A 14,731-nucleotide genomic window follows, 5' to 3' on the forward strand; every position below is an offset into this window, starting at 1 on the left:
GATGTGGATCTCGGCAGACTCCAGTCAGCGCAATTCTTTCAATAAATCAACGTTGGTGGCCTCGAAATAAAACCACCAGACAAACATATCTGCCATATGATCGTGAACCTTGAATATTACATCTCAGATTTAGCAAATCTCGATAACAACCCCCCCCCCCCCCCCCCCCGCAAAACAAACTCGATCAGTTCCCACAAAACCCTATACTTTGGAGCCGGACGCTCAAGCCAACGGCTCTTTACTAGGGTTGTGCATTGGATCGTGAGATTTGCCACTGACGTTCTGAACGGCCACCGTCTTTCATAGAGCAGCGTGGACGGTCACCGTTTGACCCCAGAAAAAGGGTCTCACGATGCATGCATGCATTCAACGTCGCGTCTATTCACGAGGCCCCTGAGCGCTGTGGGTCGCATTATCAAGATCGTCTTTTTTTTTCACTTTTTGTATTATTAAGAAGTATTGTCTTTCAAAAAACATCATTATTCGTATTTACATATCTTGTTTTTTCAACTGCATGTATCGAATAGCGATCGGCTGCGTTGATACGCCTACATGAGTTGGAGGGACTCCTTGACTTAAGTTGTTTATTGTTGATGATTTTACTCTTTGTGCAAAATTACAATCAAACACTCTGGGAACTAGTTGAGTCTGAATATATTTGAATCCAACTCTGTTATTGCCTGTAGATGGTACCAGGTTCTATCTTTGCACAGTATCAATCAACACCACTTTGAATGCACGATATATCTTCCTTGACTGAGTACTTAAATCACACAACGTGATCATATAAACAAAATCCCAACCAAGCCTAAAACCAAAACATTTTAACATCCGTGTTATTGTAGAACAGTCGCTTTTCAAGAACTCGTCGAGGTTGTGAGGCTTTCTACCTTGGCCGCAAGGGAGTCAAGAGTGCCATTAGGCTTGTCGGGTTGCTCATTTGACTTGATTTCCTTGCCAGTTGAGAGATTTTGAGGGATCTCGGGAACCTTGAACAGGTAGTCACTGGGGATAAGCTTAGCTCGAGCAGCCGGGTTGATGGTCAAACCAAATCCAGGCTTATCCAGGTCGGCGGTCGTGAGATACCCCTTGGTAGGAATAGGCTCGTCGATGAAGAGGTCTCCAAATACAGGTAAAACACTCTTGCCGTCAGGTGAGTTGGCCAAATACTCCTGGAAAGGAGTGTTGGGCTGGGAGATCTGGAAGTGGTAGCTGTAAGGACCACTCGCGTGAGGAACAACCGGCACGTCGTACGCAGCAGCCAATGCAGCGACCTTGAGAAGCTCAGTCAAACCACCAAGCCACATGACGTCGGGCTGAATAATATCGAGGTTCCGACCCTCGACAAGCTTGCGAAAGCCATATCGAGAGTACTCGTGCTCACCAGTGGTGAACTTGACAGTAGGGTGGGCACGCTTGATGAGCGCAAATCCATCAGTATCATCGGGCGACAGACACTCCTCCCACCAATTGATGTTGAGGTCGAGGCAAGCCTTAACAAGCTCGATTGTGTAACTGACGTTCAAACTCATATAGCAATCGACCATGATGGGGAAATCGGGACCAACAGCCTCACGATGCTTTCGTAGGAACTCGACGTTCTTGCGAAGACCCTCGTGGCCATCATCGGGACAAAAAGGTAGAGGAACTTTGCCTCCCCAGAATCCCATTGCCTTGGCAGCTGTGGGCTCAGGGCCAGTACAGTAGAAATCGAGTCGCTCCTTGGTAGCGCCGCCGATGAGACGGTAGACAGGCTCATTGCGGACCTTTCCCAGAAGATCCCAAAGGGCGAGGTCGATGACCGAAATAACGGCGATTGGAAGACCCTTGCGGCCGTAGAACATGGAGGCTCGGTACATTTGCTCGAAGAGAAGGTTGGTGTTGCGGGGGTCAGCGCCGATGAGGAAACGCTCGAAGTGCTGATGAACGAGCCAGCAGGCGGGCGGACCTATCGATTCTGTCAGCAACTCATCGCTACCCAGCGTCGAGGCACGCAATTTGCAAGCCTATCATCCTACAAGCAGTTGAACTTACCTCCAAAGCCAGTGGCGAAGCCTACTGTCCCATCTGTAGCCTCAATTTCGACCAGAAACGAGCCCAGAACATTTATACCCCAGCTAGTTCGTGACTTCTTGTACTGTTCCCATTTTGAAGCTGGTGTTGAAATATCGCTATCGATGAGCCTAGAAATCTATTGTGAACGATAGCTTCAAAACGGGATGCTATGAGATTGCGTCAACATACCAGTGACCACCCTTGACGTTATGATAATCACCGCCTATTCGCCAAGAACGATTAGCATACATTGGTAGTTTTGTCTTGTTAGCATGACATACCCGATCCAACACCGCCGATAATGAAAGACCTAATGGCCTTGATTTTGGGAAAGTCCTTGACGGATGACATTTTGGCGGCAGAAGGTCAATTGAACCATACAAGAATCAATAAAAGAGGTGCACTGAAGCTTGACAAGTCGCGATGAGAAAGAATGGATGATGGAGAAGTTTAAGAAGGAACAAGAATTGACACAAGTTGGGGATGGCCCTTTCTTTACAAAGGATATGTTGGTGGCACTACACACTACAAAGGTGGGCTGAACATAGTTCGGACTGCAACAGTATGACCTCGAAACTCATAATTGACTGGCTAGTGAGTCTCGTGATGCTACGGTCCGGTAAAGCAATGGTCCGTAAGGGTTATACATTGCCTCGGATTCCCCTCTGACGAAGCAGATATCGGGACGAGATGCACCGAGCTTTGTTGAATGATGGAGTCATCTCCAATTGCAAGACCTTCTCCATAATTTCTCGGTCCTTGTCGGGGTCCAGAGAGCAAGACAAAATCGGAAGCAGCTTCAGCTTAGCGGCGGCTCATGAGTTCCAGTTCCAGTTTTTCTTCTTCTTCTTCTTCTTCTTCTTCCTTCTCTTACTTCCCCTATCATGTCTGGGCAGATTTTTCTTCTAGCTTTGTGATGTATAGCGGGTGTTGTTCTTTGGTTTCTCGTTTCCGACCTTCGGCTTCATCGTCTACGTCGAGTTCGTACAGCCACTACTGCCCTTGACCTTGTCTCTGTTGCTGTGTATTCAGCCATTTTCTGTTCCTGCCACAAACATTTGCGACCGAGTGTGCAATTGCGGGGTGACAGGGGGAGGTTGTGTGGAGAGATTCTGCATGTAGCCTAATATCTGAGCTTTGGGAATGAGACTGGAAACCATTTAGCAACATAAAACTCGATTTAACAGTAGTGAACTTGATATGCATATACACATGGTCGATGTTTAACCCCTGTCTCGAAGATATCCACTCTACAATAACCATTGAATAACCTTGTCCATTGATTTATTTGAAAACAAAGGCAGCTCTTGAGGCTGAATTGAAGACCCAAATGGGACTAATACTGTTGCAGAACACAATGTACCTACACCAATTGACCAGGTCCGGGGCAAAAAGAACTCTACGATATCCACTTGAATATCGTTTTCCACGAATCAGATTATACCGCTTCTTCCATTTCCCCGCTTCAAGTCCCCTTGAGGAAAGAGCCTGGGAGGGCGAGATCAAGGTTGGGAGGTAAGAAGGTTTGGGCAGGTACAGCCTACAGGACGCGTGCGGAGTGAGGATCCCGTCATTTCTCTCCGCATTATAGATCCATCTTAGTTGAACCGGACTGGGAAAGTTACCAATGAAGCATGTGAAGCCAACTGCTTATTTCCTTTCCATCGGCACCGATGTCTTTTCCCTACAGCTTCACAACAACTCACAGTAGTATTCATTCAAGCGACTCTTGCAGCTCCGGTTAACCGACTGACGAGCCCCAACTCTGGCAGTCTGTCCACCTGCTAAGGTAGCTCCCGAGTCCACCTCGGCCCACCTCAAATTGGCCCGGTCATCACGGCGCCACTTCCCATCCGCCCGAGGCACAAAGCCAGCAGAAAGCGAAGAGAATAGTGAGAAGACTGGTGTCAGACCAAGAGGAGAGATCAGCTCATAAATAGTATTCATAAGAAACTATTCATGCGTATCGGCAATTCACGGTATTAGTCGAAATTCCTACGTTAGGTGCCCTGATGTCAGGTCACCCATCCATTCCTCTACTATTTAGTGCTGTGCAGGCCTATTTATCCTCGGGCGATCGTACTCCTGCTCCCGCTTGACATTATCCCGGACCGCGAGGTCAAACACGGCCTGTCTTTCGCGCGCGTATACGCTGTTCGCCATTTCGTCGCTTCTTGCTGTGCCTTGGCCTATCCCCTGTTTTGGCCTCTGTTCACGTCGCTCACACGACTGTTGGGTAGTTCGTTCGTTCTCACATCGTGCCGACACACGAGACCAGCCACAAGGGCTCTGGGAAAATCACCCTTACGCCCAACATCCATCTCACATTTAACCATGCAGAACGGGGCCAGCAAAATGTCGGGCGACGGCTCGGTAGAGAATCGCCCGCCTTCCACAGAGGCAGACAGTGATGAAGCCAACCAATTCCATAGTGAGGACGAAGACCACGGCGACCACGAAACTCTCTGTCGTAATGGGAAGAGGAAACGTCCTGTCTCAGTCTCGTAAGTCCAGCTCCCGTCTCTGCTTGCTACCTACACACTTTTCCCAACCATACAAACAACCACCTCAGACTCCGGTCGGGTCCATGTCTCAAGTTGAGGATTTGTTTTGTCCTCTTGGCAGATCTCCAATTCGATAATCATGCTGGAGTCTTATCTGCATTTCCTATACTCTCTTATCAACACCATGCCGTCTGAGGCCACTTCATCGCCCCGTCCCTTGACCTCCCCGCTCCCTACAAATCTTGGACACTATACCACATTGCAGATTCAATCTGCTTTGTCTACAACTGTACAAGATTTCGCCGACGCTGAAGCTAACATTGCCGTGCCCAGATGTGAGCTGTGTAAGCAAAGAAAAGTATGCACGATCTATTTATCACTTGGTCTCTGCCTTGGACATGCTGACTTAAATCATCTTTCAGGTCAAGTGTGATCGTGGCCAACCATCATGTGGGTGGTGCAGCCGCAATGGCGCTGTATGCGAATACAAGGAGCGCAAAAAGCCTGGCTTAAGGGCGGGCTATGGACGCGAACTTGAGCAGCGCCTCGACAAACTTGAAGAAATTTTGCGCTCTCATGCTGAGATTATCCATGGTTCTCTGGTATCCAATACAAACCCAATGTTTGCTGCTAGTATTCGACAAAGCAATCCAAGCCTTACTAGTGAACAAGGAACACCGCGGGATACTCATCCCAACCTCTTCCGACCATCTGAACCAGTTCGCACACCTCAAACAGACCCAGCCTTGTTTGGGCAGAAGGCTCATGGCTCAAACTTTGCACCAAGTACCCAAAGTCTTGATTTTAGCATTGGGCATACACCCAAGATGAACGATGGGTACCATGGCCAGAACAGATCATCGTTTTCAAGCGCGGCAGCGCCATCACAGTTATCGCCCATACAGCATAACAACGCCACTCAAGAATATTATACTTCAGTACAACCAAATATCCATTCGCCTACAGCGCCGCTATCCTCGGCACCAGGAGCTTCAACCCCTGACCGTGATATGCCGCCATACGATCTTCTCTACGCACTAGTAGACCTCTACTTTAAGCACATCAACACGTGGTGCCCTATCCTCCATCGCAAAACAACCCTGGATAGTCTCTTCGGGCCCTCTGCGCTCGATGAAACAGATCGAGTTCTGCTGCATGCGATTGTAGCAACAACTATGCGCTTCTCGACGGATGCAAGGTTAACCGAGGAGCGGCGAGAGCACTACCACAGGGTCTCCAAAGATCGGGTCCTACTCTATGGTATGGAGAACTCTTCAGTCAAGGCTTTGCAAGCCCTCGTTATCCTGGCGCTCGATCTTTGTGGAAGCAGCAACGGCCCGCCGGGATGGAACATTATGGCCCTCATCACCCGATCTGTTGTGCAACTTGGTCTAGCTGTTGAGGTCACCTCATCAACCGTGTCGCCTCATTACCTGTCAATCTATACGCTTCGGGCTATGACGCTATCGGAGCCCAGAGATTTTATTGAGGAAGAAGCTAGACGCCGGTTGTTCTGGATGATATACCTGCTAGACAGATATGCAACTCTTGCCACTGCTTTCGAATTCGCTCTGGATGACAAAGAGATCGACAGGACGCTACCATGTCGCGATGACCTATGGATAAAGAATCAAAAAGTCGATACGCGATGGTTCACAACCGACCTGCACTCCGGTTCTCCGGGACATGACATCGACCAGCCTGAGAACCTAGGCGCATTTGCTTACTATATCGAGATACTTGGCATACTCTCCAAGATACACAAGTTTCTCAAGCAGCCGGTTGATATAAGCGCTTTAGGTGATGTGGAACAATGGCAGCTGAGATACAAGGAACTGGACAACATGTTGACATCTTGGAAGTTTAGCTTACCTGGAGAGTTTGGCAACATGGCCAAGCTATTCAACCCTGGGAGCAAGAACATCAATTGTGCTTGGGTAATGCTTCATGCCACATATCACACAGCCGTCATCCGTCTTCACTCGTCAGCTGCCTATCCTACAACGAGGTCTCCCATCTTCACACCATCCTACAGCGCATCACAGAGATGCCACGGTGCGGTTGAGAACGTCGCCGCACTCGGAGAGTTTGTCGTGAACAATGGAATGCTAGCAAAGTTGGGGCCTCCTTTTGCCTTCACCCTATGGGTTTCAGCGCGCCTGCTCCTTGTTCATGGCTCGACGGTTGAGCGCAAGCTATCACCACAGCTTCCGTTTTTCGTCGAGAGTCTACGCGAAATGGGGCGGTACTGGCCTGTCGCAGCGAGGTACTCCCAACTTTTACAGAGGGTCCTTGATGAGCATCACGACAGTGAACGACAAGGGGACGGCATTACCCCCAGCTCGGTCAAAATATTGTCTGACATGCGACGCACGGCGTTCGACCTAGATTTTCTCATTTCACGCCAACCAAAGCAATCAGGTGGTTCAGCTCTTAGCAGACTACCAAGCGTTACGCCAGCAAGGACGCCAGCACCTAATGAGCTCGAGTATCTTGATGTATTCGATTTCTTCAACGTGCCCCGTCTTCCTTTCGGTGGTGAGAATATATCCAGTGCCAACAGCACCCTAGCGCCACCAGGTACTGATATGGATGCATCCAACGACAGCGGTACAGGCTTGGGAGCATCCAACGAGTTCAACATCACCAATTTTATGGTTGACGCCAACAGTGACTGGCTTTTTAAACAGGAAGGCGGTCCTAAGTACATGGCAGCGACATAAGATGCGTCCCAGAGCAGGACGGGTTATTGTTATGTTTGTTAGAAATTGGTTTGAGTTCTGGATGAGTTTAACTATCGATACCCATTTTTTTGCATATTCGCGATTTGTTGATGGAAGAGACAAGAATGGGCACTTATTACTTATTTGGCATTATGCTGATGAGTCGGAGACATAATGGAATCAAGATTGAAGATGTGGTGGAATTCGAGCCTAGGGACTATGAATAACGGGTTCATGACAACAAAAGCATTCACAACAATATTAGTCAGTCATGTCATAACAAGATGTCGTTGAGACAATGAATCCGCGAGTTTTGGCTTAGACGACTGAGAAATGAAAAACGTAAAGTTGCTTCTCCTTATCAAACAAGGAAAACAAAATACACGCCTGGGTAAACTAATCCTCTACGGGAGTATTGTAAACATTGCCAGTGCAGTACTGAACCCAACCGTCAAGGTTCATCTTTTTGATGACAGTGCTGAAGCCGTCGGTGCCCTTGGCCTTGCCTTTCTTGGAGCAAATCGTCTTGCGGTCGGCTTCCTTGACCTTTGGCGCACCCTTGGGGTATTCAATGTTGAATACGGGCTTCTTGGCCTTGATAAAGGCGGCAAATGTCTCGCACTCGGAGTACTCGACACACTGCTCGTTGACTGAGAACTGGACGTAGGGCAGAACAGACTTGATGATATCGCCAGCATTCTTGAGCCCGGTCGACATGTTGTACTTGGCGGCTTCGGTGGCAAGGAACTTGACGTAGTCTATGGAGTCCTTCTGGGTTAAGCCAAGGCCATTATCGTTTTGCTGTGGTCATGTTAGATTCAGTGCTTCAATTGATAGCAGTGGTGACTTACATAACCATCGACATTATCAGGATCGATAGCATCGCAACCCTTCTTGGCAGCATACTTGATGCGCTTCTTCATGATGTTGCGAACGTTCTTGCTCCTAAGATTAATCCATTTCTCGTCAGGCCACCCGTCCATCGTCTTGCCCAAATCAGCTTTCTTGAACTGGTTTTTGTCATCACGCCAGTTCTCCCAAGATCCAGCACTGAAATAGCAGATGACCTTCTTCCCAGCCTTGTGCAGCGCCGCAAACGTCTCAGCATCGTTGTCGTAGAGGTCCAGATCATATATGCCGACATTGGGCTTGAGGTTCTTGGCGGTTCCGTCCTTGCTGAGCTTGAGAGGCTTGAGAAGGATGATCTGCCAGGTGGCACCGACCTTTGGCTGCCATAGACTGCCGCGTGCCTTGAGATAGGGCTCTATCGAGTCGTCACTCTCTATGTTAGAGGTATCATGGCTGTCGTTTCCTCCCTTTCCTCGGGTAAGGCCAACTCCTAGGCCAACTGACAGAGCAATAATCACAGCGAGGGTCACGCCGATGGCCGTAAGCTTCTTCCATAGCGGCAAAGATTTCCTCATATTTTCCACTTCCCTTTTCTCCGAGGTGACGACCTCTGTGGCTGGTTTTGAGGCCATGGTCGTGATTGCGATTACCTATGGCGTAAGTGAGGAAATACGTGAGTATGACGACCAGTTAGCTACCCGTTCATGGCTCCCAGCGTGCTTATTATAGAGAAAAGAGGAAGAAAATATCGAGAAAAAGGAATCTCAGGAACATGCCAGACACTCGAGCTCTAATCCCCATCCGGCCCGTGGGCAAGCCAAACGGGTTTCAAGGTCGAGGGCGGAGCATTTGTGCATGGATTCAATGGTCAGACCGTACCAACTCATGAAATTTGGTAGGAGCATCCAGGAATACCGCTAGCAATATTACTCCGCACTCTTGGTTGGTCAACAAGCTCGCGAGGAGTGGCGTTTTTGCTTGTAGAAGAAACCCCAAGCCCAATGTGGAAATCTACTGGGATCCACGGGCACTGCGGCAGGCTGAGTTGATGTCAGCACCAAGTCACTAGCTTAAGATCTAGAACGAGCTGAGGATTCAGTAGGCCGTCCATGCAAGGTCAAGGTCCCTCCATCCCATTGTCTGATGAATACCAGTTCCGTGCCTGCGTGCCTAGCAGTCACAGGGCTTCGGGAGCATCCGAATTGATTGGAGACATCCAAAGCCTGAAGTTATAGAGATCAGCGTCTTTGTTTGCTGTATTGTAGATCGCCGCATTTGAAACATTCCGTCTCGTCTTGGCTGTCAATAATTTCTATCATCCTGTGTACTTTCTGTTAAGTCGGGAACTGGCTCTTATACAGACTGCCCAAGCTCTTGATATGACTAAATTAGACAAGGTACATGCTCCTACAGCTGTTTGGCGATAATATATATTTAATAGGAGTGTTTTACCTTCAGTTGGTCCTATTTCCTTGGCCTGTTTGGGATAGAAACCTAAATGATGTTTACGCAGCAAGAGATGACAGCGAGACAATTCGACACTCGTCAAACAGAGACTTCAACACGAAGGTACTCTTTGACTCCGATTCCCTTTCAAAGTAGGTTGTCATAAGCCACGTCACTTGTGTTCATTTGTACCCAGGTAGATACCTCAGACAGTATTGCGCTCTATCCTACCCTGTAGACATAAACCCGGTGCTCAATATCTCAACGATTATCATGAGGCTGCCCAACTCGAATTAAACATATGGGCATTGCACCTAAGTGTGAGCTAAACGGGGGTATTGTTGGCAAACGCGATGAACGAAATGATGTTCAATACCATGGTTCGCTTCTAGTTGACTACTGAGAGATATCACCGTGTTTCTGTGACGAATGGACACGGCCTAAAACTAATGCCTGTGAGCAGTAGGCATAGTTTGTCCATCACATTCCGACAGCATATCGATTCCATGAACCGGAGCATTCCTCTGACTCCACTCACAGCTTCCGTAGCTGAATGATATATATCCGTAGGGTGGCAAGATTCAAAACCGGCTAGTCAGCAACCAACAAACATAATTCACCATAACTCCCATTGTACGGGCACACAAAGCCCACCTATGATATCGCAAACTCATCGAAATCGAGTCTGAGAGTTCAATTACCTTCAACATGATACCAAATGTCTACGAGCAATTTAGCCTAAGAGCTTTCCTCTAGTCCATCTATAACCATTTCAGGTCGAGGTTGTCCGAGATAGAGCCCTGAATAGGAAACTCGGCGACCAAGACTCCGAAAAGGACAGCAACACGTTGAATTCAATATGCGATGATATTGAGCATAAATAAGATACTTGAACAAAGGAAAATGTTGTGAAAGTAGACCAATTGCTTCTCTTATTGATGTCGTGGACCGCTGTTTCGTAAGCACCAATATCAGTATCATACCACACCACACCACTATGAAGACGTTCTCAATTCAAGTCATGGCCGTTTCGGCTTTGCTGGCAGGGCTTTCTCAATCGTTTGAGATGAGGCGACCTCCACCAGTTGAGCTTGTCAAAGGCTTCGACTGGGCAGATCCATTTACGCTCAGTTCCATGGCGGCATTCCAGCCAAGATGTGACGACAAGAAACAGTTCGAGGTTTTCGAGTATACTCTCGCAGAGTTGATGGAGCCTCCCCCGAAGGGATTGAAGCCATGGGCCAAAGGTCTCAAAGCAGTCTTCGCCAACAGAGAATATCCTGGAGGATGGCTCGGCCTGGATCCCCACGCTGGCGGTCGCAGTGTGTTACTGATGAACTATGATCGAATTCCTCTCGTGGTTCGTGAATGGATTGAACAACAGGAGCGAACCGACGGTGAGGGCAAGGCCCTTTTCGCTGTGCTCGAGAAACCAAAGAACGACGAAGACGAGATTGAAGAGGTCGTCAAGTTTCCCGAAGCTGACAAGATCGATCGGGCAAATGACAAAGACAAGGTTGCCGTTTTTGCGCCCGGTGCTTTATACGGCATCCTTCCCCTCTGGGCAGCGGAAGCAAGTGAATGCAAAGGTAAGATGAGATGCTCAATCTGGTCCTGTATCTGGTGTGCAATAACTTCTAACAAAATTACAGATCAACTTGTCGACTTGTCCAAGTACAGCCCGCAGCCTGCGGATGGCGGAGTTGTCGCTTGGGTTTTACATTCGGAGCGTCAGTCGGATCAAAAGACAAAGATTGATATCAGAGTCCAGGCTCTAAAGGGAAAGAAAGCCATGAGCGGTCAAGAGCAAGGCCAGGCGAAAACAGCATCGAGGGAAGAGTTGTAGGGTTGATGTTCATAATAACTGTATTTCCTAAGTACCCAGGTAGCGTTCAAATGCATCGAGTTCCAGTTGTTATGATAATATCATCGACATGACGTGAGGTTTTTTATGACCTGCCATGACTTTTTCGCTACCTACCTAGGTACCTACCTACTAACCTAATACACAAAGGGATTTTCGCTGCCACTCTGTCCGGTCGAGGCAGCGTTGAGGGGGGAAATAGAGAGAAAAAGAAAGCAATATCGGGCATCTGGCGTTAAGGTTTGTTTGTTCCTGCCTTAGGTAAAGATTTCTTGCGTCTATAACCTGGATGGATGGCAACGTGGACCGTCAGTTTTCAGCCACCACGATCTGAACTGTCCTCGGATCCTTTTCCGACCTCGAAGGTAAGCCTTGAATATAAATGTTTCCCCCTCATGTCTTTGACCGCTGTTCTAGAGTTCGGCTCATAACCTAGGTATTGCAGGGCCAAAAAGATCCTGGTCTGGTTCGTTGGGCCGGGCATCTGTTCTATAATAAAGGTACTGTACTTGCGCGCACACACCGCCTTCGGGTATGATGCATCAGATCGACGCCAGCTTCACGATACAGGCCTGTTTGAGTTGTCATGATATGGGTCTAGATGTCATGAAGAGTCATTTACTGTACCGTACCTAGCTAGTGCAGCAATATGCGGTGGCCATCGTATGATGGAGGACAAAAAAGCATGTGAAAATGCTGTCCAAGCCAAACAAGTCAGCAAGAAAGCACGCACGCATGCGAGCCTTACCGTCGTTTTTAGGTTCAACAGAGGCCATTGATTCAATCTGAGGCTTTGTCAAAGAGCATCAACCAACCTCTTCACGTGAAGGAATCCATTGGTACGACACCACCAATAGAGCCTAGTCTAAACTTGAGACACAAGCCTGGAACATAGAAAAACAACAACTCAAGAGAGTGTCTGGGATGGAATGGAATGACTATATTATTTTGTCTCCTGACCAAGTTAGCTGTATCAACTTTTTCCAACCTTAGTACTAGACTAAGGTACCCGCCCAGGCATCTACTAATTACCTCTATTGGGCTAACTCACCACCGCTAAGTGTGTCCCATTTGTAGACCTTACAAGGTTAGCTCAGGCACTCGTGGCAATGTGACGCTACTAAACAACCCCAGTATCGCATCCAATAGATTCCGGTGGGTGATGATGTTCTCCAAACAGATCAGAACCGCGTCCGTGCAATTCACCGATTGCGCTTATCTTCAGATGCGATGTGATTCGCAATGGGAAAAGGCATTCACATCATCAGCTGGTCATGTCGAAGACAATCAAATTCGTTGTAGTCAGCCACCACTGCTCGGGGCACAACAGCTTATAAATATCCCGGATGCGGTCTATTGCAGAGGAGCTGGGTGGTGAAGGAAACAACCGACCGACCTGCAAGTCTACCCGCCCGGGCAACTTTCGCCAATCAACCCGACCGCCAGAGCAGACACCAGGATCTCCATGTCGTCAGAAAAGGTCCCACAGCTCTCGAGCTGCATCTGTGAGAGTCCACCTGTTGCAGATTTGACACTGCAGATGAATGATGTACGTTCATGGGTCATGCCAGACAATAGAGCATTGTACCTGACGAGGAATCGGAATTTTCAATGATCAAAAGAAATCTATTAAAGGGAAGCGTCGCATCGGACTGTTTGTTACCAGCACATCAGTGATTGAAAACGTTGAATGATTTCGGTGAAATCAAACTTGGAGGCTGGGGGTAACGAGGACAGCCAAACGAGGTACCTTTCTCTTAGATGCGTTGTACAGTACAAGGGACAAAGACCCAAGCTTGGCTGATCCATCGAGACGTACTCGTACCCAGGGCGTTGCATTGCATTGCATTGCATCGCATCGCATGCATGGCCTCGCTCGCATCACAAGCGGTTTTTGATACCTGATAACAACCTCAAGCATCTCAATCTGGGTTGCGACTCACATTCTCTTTCTTTAGTTGCTGCTGCTTCAGCTACTGCTCCTGCCGCCGCTGCACATCATCACCGATTCTGCACACAATCGAAGTAGAATAAACCCCCGGGCCCACATGCTCTCCAATTGCTTCTTTCATCAATATCATCAACACCATCTTTACTGGTACCTACTAGCACCACCACCACCACCTACTATCTGTACCTCCTCTATCTTTACACCTTGTTCCTCTACTTTCCGCTTTCGAAACTTCTTCTATGACCTTCTCTCAAGTTCCCCAGATCAAAACCTATCTCCTCACCGTATCGACTTTACGTCTCGCTGCAATAATCACCCTGTTCTGTATCCGGCGACGGCAAAACCATCTTCTCAAACAGCCTAGAATCAATCCCTGTATCAATCGTTCCGGTCGATGCGGTCGCAGCACCCTTGATTTGTACCGACTGTACCTTTTCCTCGTGTCGTTACTACTGCCCCGTAGTAGTGGCCGCCGCCGCCGCCGACAATCTTTAATTTCGCTCCAGTGCCCCCCAGCCTTGTTGACCAACGCCAAACCGGTCCTGTCCTGGTGCCTTCCCGTCTCGTCAACGAACTGGTTCTTCTCCCAGCCCAACATCTCTCCCACAAACAAAACAAAATCTCACTCAAACTCGAGACGCAATAAACGACAGTCGCAGTCACAGTCACCCTACCTCAAATCATTTCTACGTTCTCTCGATTCCCACACGAAGCCTCCATTGCAGTTCACAAAACACATTTCAGTCATGGGCAGCTTCACCTTCAAGTGGTAAGTCGCAAACTTCACAGTACGGCGCTGCTTCGCGCAACTTCGCCTAACCGAGTCGCAATTTATCTACCTCTGCGCACAACAACGCCATTGGGCTTTGTATGGGAACAAGTTTGCTCTCATGCATGTGCCTCTCAATGCTGCTTCGCGTTGCAGTTACGAATTGTGTCAATTTTGTCCACGTCTGAGACAATCAAGACTGACCGTAAACTTTGTATAGGGAACATCCCGCCGAAGAGGTTTACGTGACCGGCACTTTCGACAACTGGACTAAGAGCGTGAGGCTCGAGAAGGAGGGCGATGTTTTCTCCAAGACTGTCGAACTGAAGGAGCCTGAGGGCAAGATTTACTACAAGGTACGTCAGCGTCAGCGAGCAACGACCCGCATCGCCAACAAACTACTCTCCATTTCCCTCCCAATATTCACTCTGCATTTCACCCCATTTGAAAACTTCCATGCCCTGTTGCCATGACTGTCAGCGCCGAACCAATGCTATCCCTTTCGCGTTGTGCTGGAGTCATACAAAGACAGGAGCAAGTTCATTGCTACCAGTCGGACTTCTGCGCGGT

The 14,731-nt window shown here is 48.4% G+C and overlaps 4 protein-coding genes across 4 annotated transcripts; 2 read left to right on the plus strand and 2 right to left on the minus strand.

Annotated features, from left to right (window-relative positions):
- Window positions 1–857: 857 nt before the first annotated feature.
- Window positions 858–2,406, minus strand: FGSG_09883 (uncharacterized protein; the record flags this gene model as incomplete). Its single annotated transcript, XM_011320487.1, has 4 exons — window positions 858–1,948; window positions 2,035–2,183; window positions 2,245–2,278; window positions 2,337–2,406. The coding sequence occupies 4 exons, from the start codon at window positions 2,404–2,406 to the stop codon at window positions 858–860; spliced, it is 1,344 nt and encodes a 447-aa protein (XP_011318789.1).
- A 1,983-nt stretch (window positions 2,407–4,389) lies between these two features.
- FGSG_09884 (uncharacterized protein) lies at window positions 4,390–7,282 on the plus strand (the record flags this gene model as incomplete). Its single annotated transcript, XM_011320488.1, has 3 exons — window positions 4,390–4,559; window positions 4,825–4,903; window positions 4,982–7,282. The coding sequence occupies 3 exons, from the start codon at window positions 4,390–4,392 to the stop codon at window positions 7,280–7,282; spliced, it is 2,550 nt and encodes an 849-aa protein (XP_011318790.1).
- Window positions 7,283–7,575: 293 nt separating this feature from the next.
- On the minus strand, window positions 7,576–8,915 carry FGSG_09885 (uncharacterized protein). The gene is made up of 2 exons (XM_011320489.1): window positions 8,134–8,915; window positions 7,576–8,083 (listed from the first exon to the last, which is right to left on the minus strand). Exons 1-2 carry the CDS (start codon window positions 8,761–8,763, stop codon window positions 7,679–7,681), a joined length of 1,035 nt encoding a protein of 344 aa, XP_011318791.1. The 5' UTR covers window positions 8,764–8,915; the 3' UTR covers window positions 7,576–7,678.
- Window positions 8,916–10,574: 1,659 nt separating this feature from the next.
- Window positions 10,575–11,423, plus strand: FGSG_09886 (uncharacterized protein; the record flags this gene model as incomplete). The annotated part of the gene is made up of 2 exons (XM_011320490.1): window positions 10,575–11,166; window positions 11,230–11,423. 2 exons carry the CDS (start codon window positions 10,575–10,577, stop codon window positions 11,421–11,423), a joined length of 786 nt encoding a protein of 261 aa, XP_011318792.1.
- Between the last annotated feature and the right edge of the window lie 3,308 nt (window positions 11,424–14,731).

This window comes from Fusarium graminearum, chromosome 1 (assembly GCF_000240135.3).
Source record: "Fusarium graminearum PH-1 chromosome 1, whole genome shotgun sequence".
Taxonomy (NCBI): domain Eukaryota; kingdom Fungi; phylum Ascomycota; class Sordariomycetes; order Hypocreales; family Nectriaceae; genus Fusarium; species Fusarium graminearum.